Source organism: Bos javanicus, chromosome 1 (genome assembly GCF_032452875.1).
Source record: "Bos javanicus breed banteng chromosome 1, ARS-OSU_banteng_1.0, whole genome shotgun sequence".
Taxonomy (NCBI): domain Eukaryota; kingdom Metazoa; phylum Chordata; class Mammalia; order Artiodactyla; family Bovidae; genus Bos; species Bos javanicus.
Window position 1 is genome coordinate 106,938,518 of NC_083868.1, and position 14,118 is coordinate 106,952,635.

General features: G+C 37.8%; 1 protein-coding gene across 1 annotated transcript in view; it reads left to right on the forward strand.

The window, feature by feature from the left end:
* The window catches only part of KPNA4 (karyopherin subunit alpha 4), a 62,117-nt gene extending 55,879 nt beyond the window's left edge, over positions 1-6,238 (forward strand). Inside the window, exons 16-17 of the mRNA XM_061417179.1 lie at positions 2,743-2,837; positions 4,211-6,238. Of these exons, the coding sequence (XP_061273163.1) occupies positions 2,743-2,837; positions 4,211-4,309 (194 nt within the window). The 3' untranslated portion in view covers positions 4,310-6,238. The remainder of the gene's footprint in view (positions 1-2,742; positions 2,838-4,210) is intronic.
* The last annotated feature ends 7,880 nt before the right edge of the window (positions 6,239-14,118 follow it).

Consider the following 14,118-nt stretch of genomic DNA (forward strand, 5'->3'; position numbering starts at 1 on the left):
AGGCATGTAGTCCAATCATGGAGATAAACATGAACTGATTTAATGATTACCCTAATAGAAATGTGCAACAAAGTGAAAAACCGAATTTGTCCTGGAAGAAATAGGAAGTAACCTGAGCTAGATTTGAGAGATGAATAAGGATTAAGAAAGTAAAAAGGGATGAAAGGTGTTCCAGGCAGAGATAACACCATGAGCAAAGTCTGAGGTGAGAAATAGCATTCAGCAAATTATAAGTAGTTCAGTGTTGCTAAATCACAAAGTATGAGATAGAAAACGCCAGAAGATGAGACTGTAGAGTTAGCCATTGATCAGGCCCCTACAGTCTTGGAAGCTTTGTAGCACAGCAGATACTTTAAGGCGGTGGTTCCCAAATCTAGCAGTGTAGCAGAACCACCAAGAAGGTACACAACATGCCTTAGCTTTCAGCTCTTAAGATGAACATCTAGACAGAACATGGAAGTTTCTCGTGTGGGTGTGGAACAAAATATATTATCAACCTAGGTAAGCGTAAAAGTAAAGCTGTTTTGGATAGAAGTTGAGAAGTAAGTGAAAGGACAGGTAGCTAAGAATAGGAGAACAAGTATCTTCAACTTATTTAGTAGAATTTGGTGACTTGAAAATTAATAGGAAGTGTTTTTAAAGTTACTTAAGTGATACGCAGCACACAAAATGACAGAACAACAACAACAAAATTTGTAACTATCAAATTGGGAACAGGAAACGGGAAATACTGTTAGGTAACTAATTATAATTAGAAAGTGAGTTCCAGAAAAAAATTTAAAACTTAAAAAATTTGAAATTTAAAAGGAATAGTTAAAAATTTTTTTCCTACTTGTGTATTTTTTTCTTTTACTATATAAACCTTTTAATAATTAAAATTTTATTTTCTATATTAATATAAAAATATAGATCTTGAGCATTGCCTATTTCACTGGAAGTAAAGCCTACCTTACAGATTTCCCAAAGGATTCTCTGCCATACGGTACAACAAGTCATTGGAAGATTTTACCAAGGGAATTGATATGTTTAATGGAACATGGATATGAGGGGAATGGAACCCTGGTAGAGACTGGCAGGAAACCACCTAGGAAAGTGTATAGCGATCACACCACAATAAATGAAGGCAGTGATAATAGAGACGAGGGGGAGATGACAGGATTCAAAAAATGGATAGGATAGGCTTTGAGGTTTTTGAGATTCTGTTATAGAGTTGAGGGAAAGGGGAACTTTAATAATTAGTCTTTCTCACAGATTTCAAACTGTTGTTGATTATCACCAGTAAGAATACAGTAGAATAAACAGTGTAAATGAAGAATGGCAGATAACATTGTGTTTGTACAGCTTGAACTTTGGTACCTATAAAGTGTCCTCATGGAATTATCAAGCAGGTTTAAAGTTTTAAGCATCTGACGCTCAGAAAAATGAATCCATAGATGAGTACAAGTCCTCAACCTATATGTAAATAGTAGTTAAGCCTTTTCGTGAAAAGGCCCCATAAGGAAAGTGTGTAAAGTGAGAAATATGCCTAAAGCAATTTCCTCCGCTTAAGAAATAGAGGACAAATACTCATAAAAGGGCAATTTCACTTTAATTCAGAGATTTTAAAATTAATTATTACTCCTGTTAGGCTTCCTTGGTGGCTCAGTTGGTAAAGAATCCGCCTGCAATGTAGGAGACCACCTGCAGGAGGCAAGGGTTCGATCCTTGGGTCAGGAAGATCTCCTGGAGAAGGGAATGGCAACCCACTCCAGTATTCTTGCCTGGAGAATCCCATGGACAGAGGAGCCTGGTGGACTACAGTCCGTGGAGTTGCAAGAATCAGACATGACTTAGTGACTAAACCACTACAAAGCAAAACAGTATTCAATTTTTATATCAATAGGTTGTTTACATATTTTGCTTTTGATTTAATACATTTGTTAGTATTTACAGGGGAAAAATCCTCTTTCCCCTGAAATACTGTTGTTGATCATGATCATTTTTCATTGTACTTAATAGCTGTCTTAACATTCATATTTGTTAATCATGAGTATTTAAAAGTTTTTTCTTAGATGCTCACTAGAAAAATTTGGCAAATGCTACTAAATAGAAAGAACTTGCTTTTAACTTCTTTTACTTTTCTTGCACCTTTGGGTTTTACTGTTTGTTTTGGGGTGTTTTTGGTTTTTTTCTTTAGACATGGCTCATGGGATCCTCAGTTTCAACCAGGATTGAAACCGAGCCACATGACAGTGAAAGCCCAGAGTCCTAACCACTACACCACCAGGGATTTCCCAGCTTTTAACAGAGTAATTTTACATACTATTACTCCTTACAAACACTGATGTATGATATATAATTTTCTTCTGAATAGATAGATATCCCATTGCTTAATTTATATGTAGTTAAACACTCAAGTGTTTGGGTTTTTTGTTTTTTGTTTTTTTTTTTTTTGGCTGCAGTGTGCCACATGGCATATAGGATTTTAGTTCCCTGACCAGAAATTGAATCAGAGCTCCTTGCATTGGAAGTGTGGAGTTTTGACTACTGGACTGCCAGAGAGGTCCCTCAGATAATTTTTTAAGATAAATACGCTATATCTTTGTGAAAAAATCCTTACTGTTTTTAAGATTCACCTTTAGAATAGATACCCCAAAATTGAATTTATGTGTTCCCAAGATTATTGTAACACTTTCTGCTGCTGTGTTGTTGTTGTTGTTGTTTTAATATTATTATTATTTCACTTCATAAAATCTCTTACAGGACTGGAGAAAATTGAACAGCTTCAAAATCATGAAAATGAAGACATCTACAAATTGGCCTATGAGATCATTGATCAGTTCTTCTCTTCAGATGATGTATTTAATAATCTTATCATTTTCTTAGTTTTACTTAATAAGCATAAGTCTGGATGAAATTTAAGCTAGGACATATATGTATGCATTTTAGAGAATGGAATTGAAATAGATACATAATATTTCAGTTTTTTAAAGTCCTTTGGGGTATTAAAAAGTAGTATTAGCTCAAATGGCAAAAACAGAAGAGAATTTTTTGAGAGTGAATAAATTAGGCTTTATTTTCCCTTGATGTCTCTATATTTTATATTGCTAATAGCCTAATGTGTTTATAAACAAAATAGTGAAGCTAGTATATCCTATAATAAATCCATTATGACAATAATTAATCTGTATTTGAATATATTGCCACCATTAATTTTAGTTGGTGACCAAAAACAAATATGAAGATAAATAGATACAGTGGAAAAAAATTATCAAGAAATGTAAGTTACTATATAACGTATACTATAGAAGAATGTTTTCAGATTGTCAGTATATGGTAGTTGAAATTAAAGAATTATTTTTAGTATTATCTCTTTGGGAATGTTAAATCTAAAATTATAGTGATCAGATATAGCCAGCAGTAGATTTCTTGATTGAGTTTCTCAACTTTTTAAAAAAGAAAATGGAATATTATTAAATATTTTGTTAAGTATATATGGTTTGTAGATTAACTTGAGAAGGACAATACTAAAAAAGAATTAGACTATATACCTACAGATTATCAAGCTAAGTCCTATTTAGAATATAATATTTGTTAAAAAGCATACTTTTTTAAAAGTAGCTTTTATCATGTATTAAAGTTGGATATTTTTAGAAGTCCTAATTGATAATTAGGTATACACAAAGCCTTAATGATTTTTAATACTTCAACATGCAAGTCTTGCTTACTCTGTTACATTGTGAAAATAATAATAAAGATGATGTGCCTCTTTATAGGAACTATACCATAGGCACATAATTTTGTGGTATTTCAACTGTTAGATATAAAGCATATAGAAAGAATATCAGTTATCCATTTTAATAGGGCTATTATGTTACACTTAAAGCTCAAAAGTTGTCTCCAGTTGCTATTAAAATATTAACCGAAGAATACACTTAGCCTCCAAAAGTGGTAGCATTAGAATGAGTATACTGTCTGAATTTGAGACATAGTCCCATCTCCAATCTCTTTCATTCTTTCATCCATTTTGCATATTCTCTTCAGTTTCTTCTCTTTTGGCATCCCTTAAGAAAAAAACCTTTATGAAGTGTTTTCAGGGTTCTCAAGGGATGGTAGGACAGTGTTGGCCACCCATAATCTCTCATACTTTTTAAATGGAAGTGTTAACTACAATTCTATGTTTTATAATTTAAAACTAACCATCACCTTCTTTTTTTCCCCTCCCCTTTAGATTGATGAAGACCCTAGCCTTGTTCCAGAGGCAATACAAGGTGGAACATTTGGTTTCAATTCATCTGCCAATGTACCAACAGAAGGGTTCCAGTTCTAGAAAGATGTTGTGGAAGTTAGGTACAATGCAGCACTGGGATATATATATATATATACATATATATAAAAAGGTTTGATCCATCAAGCTTGGCTCATGGGATCTGCTGCTGCATTAAATCGGGAAAGAAAATGTGAAGATTTCATTTGGAATCACAGAAAATGCCCAAATGAGGTCAAGATGGCGAGTGGGTGCGAGTGAGAATGAGTGGCAAAATGTAATGAAAACTCTACATGGATGCTTATTTAGGTTGTTCAAAGTAAAAAGGGCTACAGGTCACAGATCTTCAGTGCCTGAGAAGGAACAATGACTTTGTATCAATTGAGGGGAAAGTGCAGTACTGTCATCTTCAAGCCTTGTAAGCATGAAAGAGAATAGGATGCCCATAAAAGTCAAAGGAAAACGAGCCCAGGCCTTGCTATGAAGCAGTGTGTGAGTGGACAGTGTTGAATGAATGTCTGGCTCAGTGATGGAGAGCCAGGTTCATCTTTCAAATCTAGGGCTCTTCATTCACGAAGCAGACTCCTAGTCCTGGAGTGACTGTGTACGAGAGTATGGTTGTGGTGCTGTATGTGAACGCATGCAAGCTTGATTTGCCTTCAGGGGGCTGATAACAAACCTAGTAAAATCATCAGAGTGAGATCATAAGTGTTACTGTACACTGGACATGAAAACAAAGACCAGTTCAGCAGCAGACATTGGTGTACTCTGCAGCCTGTGTTTTCTATTTCCCTTCCTCCCTGTTCCCACCCCCTCCTTTTTTTTTTTTTTTTAGGTTTTTTTTTTTTGTGGGAGTTTTTTGTTTTGTTTTTAGTTTTTATTTACTTTACCTAGTATGGCTTTTTAGTTGCTTCTCAAGTCAGAAAACTTTCAGGAAGGTTTCCCTGTGCATTTGCACCAGATGAATGTTTGATGCTATGAAAAGCTTTCCATATCATCAAAACTAATTTGTGTAGATTTTTGCATGAAAAAAAAATCATAAATTTCCCTCAAAATAGACTGTGTTGCAGTACACAAGTTGCCATTATAGTATAAAACAGTAAAATGTGCTTTTAAAAGCCATCCTTTTCATTTTCAGAGATAACATAAAGATCTTTGCATGAGGTAAATCTACAGCCTAGTTCATTTTTAGATTTTGTTGAGTCCTGTAAAGAAGAAGAAGAAAAAAGTTTCAGTTGTGGTAGAATACCGTGCTGTGTTTAAATGTTACTTGTTTTCAAACTTTGTTTTCTATGAAAATGATATGGAAACTTCTAAAATGGAATTTGGTGCATATGTACTGCTGAATAAAGACCGATGAAGAGGTTTGAATAGATGTACAAATCAAGTAATGGTTTGAACACCTTTAATAATATGCCTAATCTGTTCAATTGTTTTAGAATCTTTTTATCTTAGATGTAGGCAGCCATGAACAATCTATTTTGAGCCACTTTAGGGAGAAAACTTTGTATTTTTAAAACTTGCATAAAAGTTATGCAAGTGGTTTTTATAAATTGGAATAATACCTCAGTTTTGAGGTTATGCACACTAAATTAAATGTGACATAAATTAATTTGTACAAAAAGAACTCTTTATAAGGTGGCTCATTGTAGGAAATCCTGTGCCTTCCCCTTTGAGCACAAGTGTTGCATGAACAACAGTTTGCTATAAGAAACATACCAGATTAGCCACCATTAGCATCTATATCTACTTTGTGTTTAAAAATCAACTGGTAATTCTGAAACACTGTAGAATGGATAAAAATTATTTTGTGATCATAACTCTTTGTTGAACTAGAGTATTTTTGCAGCATTCCTTGTCATCAAAAACATGGTTAAAGTTTAAAACTAGAAGCAGCAGAAAACTAGCTTGTAAAATTTATCCAGGTAGAGTGCAGGCTAGGCTATCTTGGGGAAATAAACATTAAAACTCAAAGCAATGTTTTACATGGGGCATGTGTGTGTGCTGTGTGCATTTTTTATATATATATTAATGTAAAGTTAGAGTACAACTCAGTGGCTTGTGTTTGCTTGTCTTTCATAAGCTTTTAACATTGACCCAACATTACAAAAGAAGTTTCTTAAATTCTTTAATTTCAGTATGAAAGTGAAAGTGAAGTCGCTCAGTCGTGTCCGACTCTTTGTGACCCCATAGACTGTAGCCTACCAGGCTCCTCTGTCCATGGGATTTTCCAGGCAATAGTACTGGAGTGGATTGCCATTTCCTTCTCCAGGGGATCTTCCCAACCCAGGGCTTGAACCTGGGTCTCCCGCATTGTAGACAGATGCTTTACTGTCTGAGCCACCAGGGAAGTCCTAATTTCACTATAGATGTATTAATATTCCAACTTACTGAATTTGTTCAGCTGATGCCATCTGTGCTTCTACTTCTTCCCTGTCCAAACCAAGATTCTGACCTACCTTCACTCCTTCAGCAAAGTGGACTGAGAGAGACAACCTGAAATATATTTTAAGTATTTCTATTACTTCAGCATATGGCTGCAAATGATAGAGTGCACACAAAGTATGATTTTACAAATGGCATAAGTTACCAGAAGTAACATAACAGTGCTCTGCATAAATCTTGTTTCTTAGTGTACAAAAACCTGGTTAAAAGTAAGCCAGTGAGGTTATAATAGGCCAAATGATTTTATAGAGTAATTTTCTTACGAGTGCTGGACTCATATCAGCTTGATTAGTCAAGGCCTGCAGAAGAAGCTGATCTCAGAGAAGAACCTAAACTGTCTTTTAAAGGGGCTCACCTGATTAAATCAGGCCTACCCCTTATTATCTCCCTTTTAATTGACCCAAAGCCAAACTGATGAGTACATTATTATACCTGCACTATCCCTTCCTCTTTACCCTATGCGTGCATACCAAGTTGCCCCCAACTCTTTGTGACCCTGTAGGCAATAGCCCACCAGGTTCCTCTATCCAAGCATGAATACTGCAGTAGGTTGCCATGCCCTCCTCCAGGGGATCTTCCTGATCCAGGGATCGAACCCACATCTCTCAAGTGTTTTGCATTGGCATGTGGATTCTTTACCACTGGCGCCACCTGGGAAGCCTACTGTTTGGCCTAGTCACAGAGTGATATCCATCATGCTCAAATAATCCTGTCAACACTTGAGTAAATGGAATTATAAAGGGTATGTATATCAGGGAATCTTGGAAGCCACCTTAAGAGTTCCTGTACCACAAAGAAATAACTAGCATTTAGAGCTGGAGCAATTTAGATGTGATCACCTAACATATCACAAGCTTATTTTTGGATGAAGGTCCCCTGTGAGAATCTAATGAAAACTGCCCGAGCTTCCTTCCAGAATACATATACATACAGTTGGGAGCTCTGTGGGAGTCTGAATTTCAAGATATGATCTGTCCGAGTCCTCCCTTTCAGATGATGGACTTGCCAAGAGGTGACTTGACCAAGGTCACAACTACTACTAAGGGCTAGATAAGACCCAGATCTCAACTCTTAGAATAGGGAGCTATGCTTTCAATTACTGCTGCAAAACTCATTTAAATTTGTGAGCCAATGCCAAAAAGCATTTATGCAGCATTTCTTATTGTAGTTTGAGAAATGACACACTAATTTTACAGAAGCTTGTCTGTGAGTTTTGAAATTACAGTTGACACTTTGAACACCATGGACTTTGCAGGCCCACTTACATGCCTTTTTTCCCCACTAAATACGTACTTCAAGGTCAACTGTACTTTAAATCAGCTGTCTCTAGATTACTTGTAATACCTAATACAGTATAACTGCTATGTAAATAATTGTTAAGTACACTGTAAATACTGTGTAGCTAATCCCTTGAATACAGCTGAGGTTAGGGGCAGTGGCCCTCATCGATGGTTCTGCATCCAAGGATTCAACCAGCCACAGATCATGCAGTATTACAGTGAAAACAAGTCCACGTGTAAGTGAACCCATGTTATTCAGGGGTCCACTGTATTTTATTTCTTTCTGATTTTCCAAAATTGAATCTTTCATTGTGGATATTAAGAAGGTGAACTATATATAAACAGGCCAATTTAGCTTGAATTAGAGAAGTTACCAGTTGTGAACTCCTGAGGCCTAATGGGTTATTTATCTCTTAAACATGACATTTTAAACATTTAAGGAGAAAATGGTTTTTCATTTTAGCAGACACATTAATGAAGTGTATGCTTTTTAAAAATATGAGTAATGAAATTTATATGCCTTTAAATAAAATCAAAGTGCACATTCATAGTCTTACTGTATTCAGTTAATTCCTAAATTAAGGTGAAAAGAATGAAGATTTATAAAGCCTATATTCTGGTGTGATCAGAAGCAACTGAACTGTAGTGTACAGTGAATATTAACTATCGTATCAATGTACAGGAAGGTAGGTTTAATGTTTTTTCTGTAAGACTTAACCTAGCAGTTTGAACATGTCTTTAAATTCAGGTTCTTTAAGTGACAAGTTTGGTTCAGGATGTCCATGTCAGGATGTACTGTTTATAAAGTTGACTTGACAGCTGCTACTTTGTGTATAAGGGCAGGTGCTGCCCTGAAGATCCTTTCAGATTTACCTCTTAGAAGAGACCTGCACTCATGGTTTATGTTGTTGTCCCAATTTCTGCCTTCACAAGTTTTGCATCTTTGCAGCTCTAAATATGCTGCTTGCTCCAGGTTACTTAGTTTTTCCAAAGTGTCAATTCTTCCAAGTTTATTCTTCATGAAGAAAAACTTTTATAACCTTTTTGTTTCTATTATTCAAGCATGAATCCTGCTTTCCCTGACTATATCTTACCCTGATTTGTATAGCTCATGGATTCTTTGTAAGTCTGTGACCTTACCCAAGATTTCCTCATCTATTTTTGCTCTTCTAACAACTGATAATCTGCTTAAATCTACATGCTGTTTGTTGCACTCAGTCTCCAGTTACCTGCCTTCCAGATCATTCCTTCAGTGTCGCATCTTTCTAGTCCTCGGATTTTTGAGATTTCCAAGCCATCTTTCCCCCATACTTTGTACATGGTTACCTTTTGACTGATTTTATAATTGGCTATTATAATGCTAATATCCAAACACTTGGACTCAGGAGGGTATTTCTCTTACCTCAAAAAGGGGGACTTCCTGGGGGTTCGGTTCAGTCCCTGATTAGGACTCAGCTTCCACTACAGGGAGCACAGATTTCAACTCTAGTCAGAGAACTAAGATCCCTCATACTACACAGCCAGAAAAGATCGTTTTGGGTCATAATTGGATTTGGGAAGGAGTTGACATAGTGGTGTTCTCCGCTGCCTTACTCCATACTTGTTATCTCTTAGGGGTTGTCCCCTTGTTCAACTCATTAGCAGAGAACTTGTCCGTAATACGTTATGGGTATTTTCTACTTCCAACCGCTTACCTTTGTACTTGCCTGTGTGCTCCCTCCATAAACAAATTATACTTTGCCTCAAATCTAGTAGCTCCCAGTGTGGTCTACAGGGTCCCCCACCTCTGTGTGTATAACTGGTACAGAGAAACTGGTTTTCACCTTTTTTTTTTTTTTTCTTTGAACCTGTTTAACAGGATGGTATAGGAAAGTTGTTAAAGAGCTCCTATTAAAATACCTAAATGGTAACTTTGCTCCAGTCTGAGTCCGCTAGTGATCAGAGGTGCTGAAAGAGACTGAAAAGTTTGTTTCCCTCTCACCTCTGATCCCACACAACTTTTGTGCAGTTCTCCCCAGCTGCAGAGAGTAAGGAAAGCTCAAAGTAGCAGATAAGGAAGTGTCTTGTTTGGATCCCTATACTCCCAGCCACCTTACATGTTAACATTCAGATGCCTGTCTCCTTCAGGAAGCCAAACACATCCCATACTGTCTACTACCCTCGCCATCCCCATCAGCTCTCACTTTACAGTGTGTGTTTCATACTTATGGTAATGTTTCAGTCTGTAGAGTCGGTTCCACTAAATTGTAAGCTCCTTAAGGGCAAAGTCAACAGGTAAAGCTCTGTAAATCCCATGAAAGTGCCATGAGTTCTGTGGGCACTCAATAAAGGTTTGTGATTACAATGCAACCTCCCACATTAACTGATCACAGTGACTTTCTAAAACTCTTCAATCTGGAATTGTCCAGTTTGCCTTATTGGATCTAAAATTTAGGATGTTTTCTATAGGAAGAGATACTTCATTCCTTGTCAGATGAATGCTCATTTCTTTACTTCCTTTTCATCACTTTTGATCATTTACCAATGTCAGATCTGGATATCTGACACTCGCAGGATATTGCAATGCATCCTCATGTGTCTTTAAAATACCAGCTCTGCATACTGTAAAGCAGGGGGTGACCTAGTATCTAATACTATTGATCCAATTAATTTTTGCAATGTCATTTATTGAAATATCTTTGCATCATAATAGTGTTTTTACGAAGTAGCCAAACCATAAAGTTAAGTGATTACTGTCTTAGTCTACAGTATGAAATCAGAATCCTTTTTGGTTATTGATGTTGCAGTGTTCTTTACATAATAAGCTTTCCTATACCCGACTAGCAATTACACAAATTTTTGGATGCTAAAAATAATTAGGAACAAGCACAAGGAACTCTGTCAGTTTTATGTAGTCCTGATCTAAACAGTTGGATAATCACCATGGTATTTATTCTTTTTTTTTTTTTTTTGCTGGTCAGTGTCCCAGAGGCCTTAAGAACAAATGCGTACAGTGGCCCCTTTGACAGAGTCTTTAGCTTCAAATCCTTGCTCTGCCACTCAGCTCTTGTGGAACCTTGTAAAATTATTTTATGTGTTTCCTAGTTGTTCATCTGAAAAAATGGAAAATGTAATAATACCTACCCCAATGGGTTATTTTGTGGCTTAAATGAGTTAATTCATGTAAAACACTCAGAATAATCTTATGTAAATAATAAACATAGCAGCAGGAGAAATTCCCTTTAGCTTCTGCTGAAGATAAAAGCAGAACCTAATTTTTTACATTTGACAAATACCTGAGAACCCACTTTGGGCTAGGGATACGAAGTTAATTAAAATGTATACTTGTTCTCAGTTTACTGAGAAAGAGGCAGTTGTAAATGGAAAAACCAAAACTAAGTACAGTAACAGATGTGCATCATATCATCATATAGGTAAACCTATAAAAGTACCCCCAGTTTGGGGACTACATTAGCTTTTGATGGACCATACAAAAAAACTTCCTGTGTCTTAAATTCATTATTTCCAACTTCAGACTTTCTTTGGCTATTCAGGTTTTTTTTTTTCTTTTTCCCCCAACATCCCCCCCCTCTTCTGTTTTTCTCTCATTCTTAGTAGGTTAACTTACCTATTTTAGGGGTGGGTAGGTGGCAAGAGAAACTGTATGAAACAAACTTCCTCAGCCCACTTCTAAACCTAACGGATTACTCACCCACTCCATCCTCTGTTAGAGGAGGTAGGTATCTTTCCTCATAATTAAGGCCATCCTGTTGTCTTCAGTCCTACCTCCTGCTGCTACTCGGGACCCTCACGCTATGAATCACCACTCTTCTCTCCTATGTATTCAACTATTGCCCTTCAGAGTGATCCTTCCCATTAACATTTGAACATGCAACAAATATTTCCCAACCTAAAAATGGGAATGCAGCCCGCCCTCCCTTTCCAGTTCCTACCGCACCCTCCCCTTACCATCACAGCAAAAATTCTTTTAAGGACTTTGCTCCATCCAGTTGCTCAAGCCTCATTCTCAGCCCATTACAGTCTCCTTCACCCTCGTCACCCCATAAAGCCCTTGACGTGATGCCTACATGATCCCTAAATCAGCAATTTTTGACTCCCAGAAAAATTAGACTCTTGACCTCTCCTATCAATCACAGCCCTCTTCCTCGACCACTGCTACCTCCTTCCCTGTATCTCTGCCCTGCCCCTCAAACTCCTACCCAGCATTTTGTCTCCTTTCTAGCACATATGTTTCCTTTTCATTAAGTGTTTAAGAGGTTTAACCCTCAACCCAGGGTCCTCTCAAACCAGTCTCCTCTAATCTGTGCAAGGATACAATAGTCACACCACTTAGATGCCTGAAAAAGCAAGCACAACTCAAACTTGCCCAGCCTAAGCCTTGTGGTTTTCCTCTCCTACCCCCAAGTGTGTCCTCTTGGATTGTTCCCTATCTCTGTGAGTGCCACCTCCCCTGAGTTTTAAATGACTCTTGGCATCGTTTCACTTATCTCCATTTCTACCTGAGTCCAGCCATCATCTCTTCTTGAACCATTGTAAGTATATTAAAATAATCTGCCTTGACTACTCTGGCTCCCTTTCAGTCTGATCTCTGCATTAAAGCCAAAACGTGGGTTCCGTCCCTGGGTGGAGAAGATTCCATGGAGGAGGGGATGGCAACCCAACTCCAGTATTCTTGGCTGGAGAATCCCATGGACAGAGGAGACTGGTGGGTTACATTCCATGGGGTCGCAGTCAGACACGACTAGAGTGACTTTGCACACATGCACATAATCTTTCTAAAAATCAAATCTGTGTGTGCCAGTGTTGTTACTTAAAACACTTCATATCTTCTCATTGCTTGTAGAATAAAAACCAACATTCCTTTTTCTCGGAGATTTTAATCATGCATAAAATACAGTAAGATAATCCTTAAGTGCCCATCACACAATTTCAGCCGTCAACAACACATGGTCAATCTTTTTTTTTTCTTTGCGGCACCTTGAGGCTTGTGGGATCTTAGTTCCCCAACCTGGGATCAAACCCACGCCCCCTGCAATGGAAGGGCAGAGTCCGAACTACTGGACTGCCAGGGAAGTCTGATACATGATCAGTCTTGTTTCCTCTCTGACCCACCCACATTTCCTATCTCGATAGTATTATTTTGAAGCAAATCCTAGGCATTATATATCTCCAAAAAATTAAGAACTTTAAACTCAAATCTTTAAAAAATTAGCATTTAATAGCAAGTATCTAATCCATGTTCAAATGCCATTGTACTAACCAAAATCATTAACATGGCCATAGCCTTTCATTTTCTGGCCCCTGCCTGCTTTTCTGGCTGTTTTTTCACTCAGACCACTCTTCTCTGTGCTTTGACTGCACTGGCTTTTTAGCTTCTCCTCTCATGAGGCCTTTGATTTTTTTCGCTTTGCTAGAATGTCACCTTCCCATTTCTTTGTTATCCCTCAGCTTGAGCATCACATTCTAAGGGATACCTGCGCTTACTGCCCAACTTAAAATTTCTTTATTCACATAAAACTCCATTCCTTTTCTTTGGAGCACCTTAAAGTTCACAAGACTAACATAAGAACCATATAGCGCATCGCCTAGAACCCTGGGGAAACAGACTCTTGGAGGATACAAACAAAACCTTGTGTGCACCAGGACCCAGGAGAAAGGAGCAGTGACCCCACAAGAGACTGAGCCAGACTTGCTTGTGAGTGTTCAGGAGTCTCCGGTGGAGGCATGGGTTGACAGTGGGCTGCCATGGGGTCAGGGGCACTGAATACAACATTGTTGGCATAAGTCTTTTTGAAGGAGGTCGCCATTGCGCCCATTACCCCTACTGTAGTTTGGCCTCAGGCCAAACAACAGGGAGGCAACATAGCCCCACCCATCAACAAGAAATTGGATTAAAGATTTTCTGAGCATTGCCCCACCCCCCCACCCCCCCACCACCACATCAGAACAAGACCCAGATTCCCCCATAGCCAATCCCTCCCATCAGGAAACTTGCACAAGCCTCTTAGCCTTATCCGTCAGAGGGCAGACAGAATGAAACCACAATCACAGAAAATGAACCAAACTGATCACATGGAGCACAGCCTTTTCTAATCCAATGAAACTATGAGTCATGCTGTGTAGGGCCACCCAAGACAAATGGGTCAT